The sequence below is a fragment of the Hirsutella rhossiliensis genome (genome assembly GCF_020360975.1).
Source record: "Hirsutella rhossiliensis strain HR02 chromosome Unknown scaffold00002, whole genome shotgun sequence".
Classification (NCBI taxonomy): domain Eukaryota; kingdom Fungi; phylum Ascomycota; class Sordariomycetes; order Hypocreales; family Ophiocordycipitaceae; genus Hirsutella; species Hirsutella rhossiliensis.
In genome coordinates, this window is record NW_025408668.1 from 3,853,897 (window position 1) to 3,855,740 (window position 1,844).

The window sequence follows — 1,844 nt, forward strand, 5'->3', positions numbered from 1 at the left end:
CTTGCGAACCGCAATAAATGAAAGCTTGCTGCCGAGGTGCTTGTCTGGACTACACGCGGAGGCCCTGGCACAAGATATCAATCCTAGTCAGGCCCCTGTGGAACGGAGATTTCGGATTGTGAAGACGCTCAATGCCACATGTTTCTGGCTCTATGTCTCTGACGTACGTCAATCTACGTTGATGGGGGAGGACGACCCACGGCAAACTTGTTCTATAGCAACAATATTCATGTGGACAAGGGCAATTTATCTCCTGCCGAAACCAGCGCAAGCGCAAGTTCGGTTGCCCAACAGAATGGTAAGAGTTGCCTTTTAGAGACAGGGCTAAAATTGGCTCAGGATAGCCTGCCTCGTATACTGATTTCCTGGGCAGGCTCATTAAGACCCGAACTAGTAGACTATCAGGAAGAAAAACCTATTTAAGACGCCAGAGACCCTGAAATACTTAGGTATGTTTCTTCTGACTTGACTTACCACGTCTCAGTTTCTCCTTGCTAAAGACACTCTTTGCCTGTCAATATGCCGTCCCCAAGAGCCTCCGCGTGTATGGCTATGATTCTAGTTGGCGTCGTTAGCGGTTACGTCACGTCAAGTACAAAGCGACCCATGACTTCACTTGCTACAGCTTCATTGTTTGGGCGGGACCACTCAAGCTTGAACTGGTGCGGTGCCGTTCAGTACTCTAGCCAAGTGACATTTGTCGAGGGAACATGGACAGTACCATCTGTTTCGATTCCAAATGGAAACTTATCGACTGATCAGTATTGGTTCTATCAATGGGTTGGAATTGACGGCGTATTTCCTTGCGAAGTCCTTTTGCAAGGTGGAACTGGTACCATTGTAAGTGTACTACTGCGACTCTTCTTCATCAGACTTGTTTCAGCCATGAATACCTCTACTACGGAAGAATCAAACTCTTCCATCGCCGTTGATACGGTTCATAATGGTTGATCTGACTTGAATACTACAACAAGATTACTAATGGCACGGTGGGTGCATTTGCGTGGTACGAGTTCTATCCCGCTGGTCCAGTGTATCCCAACATGTCTAGTAAGTAACTACTCCGAATCTAGGGGTCCATTCCGAAATGGAGTCTTGTTCTTACGGAAAACTTTACAGTCCATGTTGGCGATGTAGTGTATGTGAGTGTAGAAGCCACATCCCCGAAAACTGGGACTATGTATGTCACTCAAATCTCTCAATCTGAAACTGCTCTCTGAAAGCTCATTATTCAGTTGCATCGATAATCTCTCCACGGGCGAGTCCCAAACATTCAATCCTGTATCACAGAACGGGTCTCTCTGCCAAAAGACCGCGGAGTGGATTGCAGAGGACCCCGGCATCACAGTTCAACCATTCCCATCGTTCTCAGCCTTTAACCTCATCAGCTGCAAAGCAACAACAGGCAGCGGGTCCGTGATCACCCTCGACGGGGCAGAGCTTTGGGAGATGAACCAGAACGGTCGGAGGCTTTGCCACGCTGAAGTAAACAGCAACTCAGATTTAACCGTGTTCAATGGTTAAGGTATCTGAACGGCTCACGGCGTCGCCCGGTCCATGTATCGCACAACGTAGGGCCAACCCGGGCATGAACAGACTCTTGTTTTTCTATCTCGCCGCTTCTTGAATGCTCACAAAGCTCGACGAGCTCATCAAATTACGAGTGGGAGGGGAAACCAAAATGGTGTATTTCTACCTCTTTAGCCGTACAACTTTTGCCTTTCTATTAGCTCGGAGCAGTTTACAAAATAAGTCCAGCGAGCAGCCGGTCTGCTGCTACTATAGGTTTAACAATGTGCATCGCGGCCTCCTCGCTACACCTATGGGCCTTCGCCACCTTGCGA

At 48.3% G+C, this 1,844-nt stretch overlaps 1 protein-coding gene across 1 annotated transcript; it reads left to right on the forward strand.

Annotated features, from left to right (window-relative positions):
• Nucleotides 1–519: 519 nt before the first annotated feature.
• HRG_02012 (peptidase a4 family domain-containing protein) lies at nt 520–1,524 on the forward strand (the record flags this gene model as incomplete). The annotated part of the gene is made up of 3 exons (XM_044860483.1): nt 520–840; nt 1,074–1,180; nt 1,236–1,524. The coding sequence occupies 3 exons, from the start codon at nt 520–522 to the stop codon at nt 1,522–1,524; spliced, it is 717 nt and encodes a 238-aa protein (XP_044724116.1).
• Nucleotides 1,525–1,844: the final 320 nt, after the last annotated feature.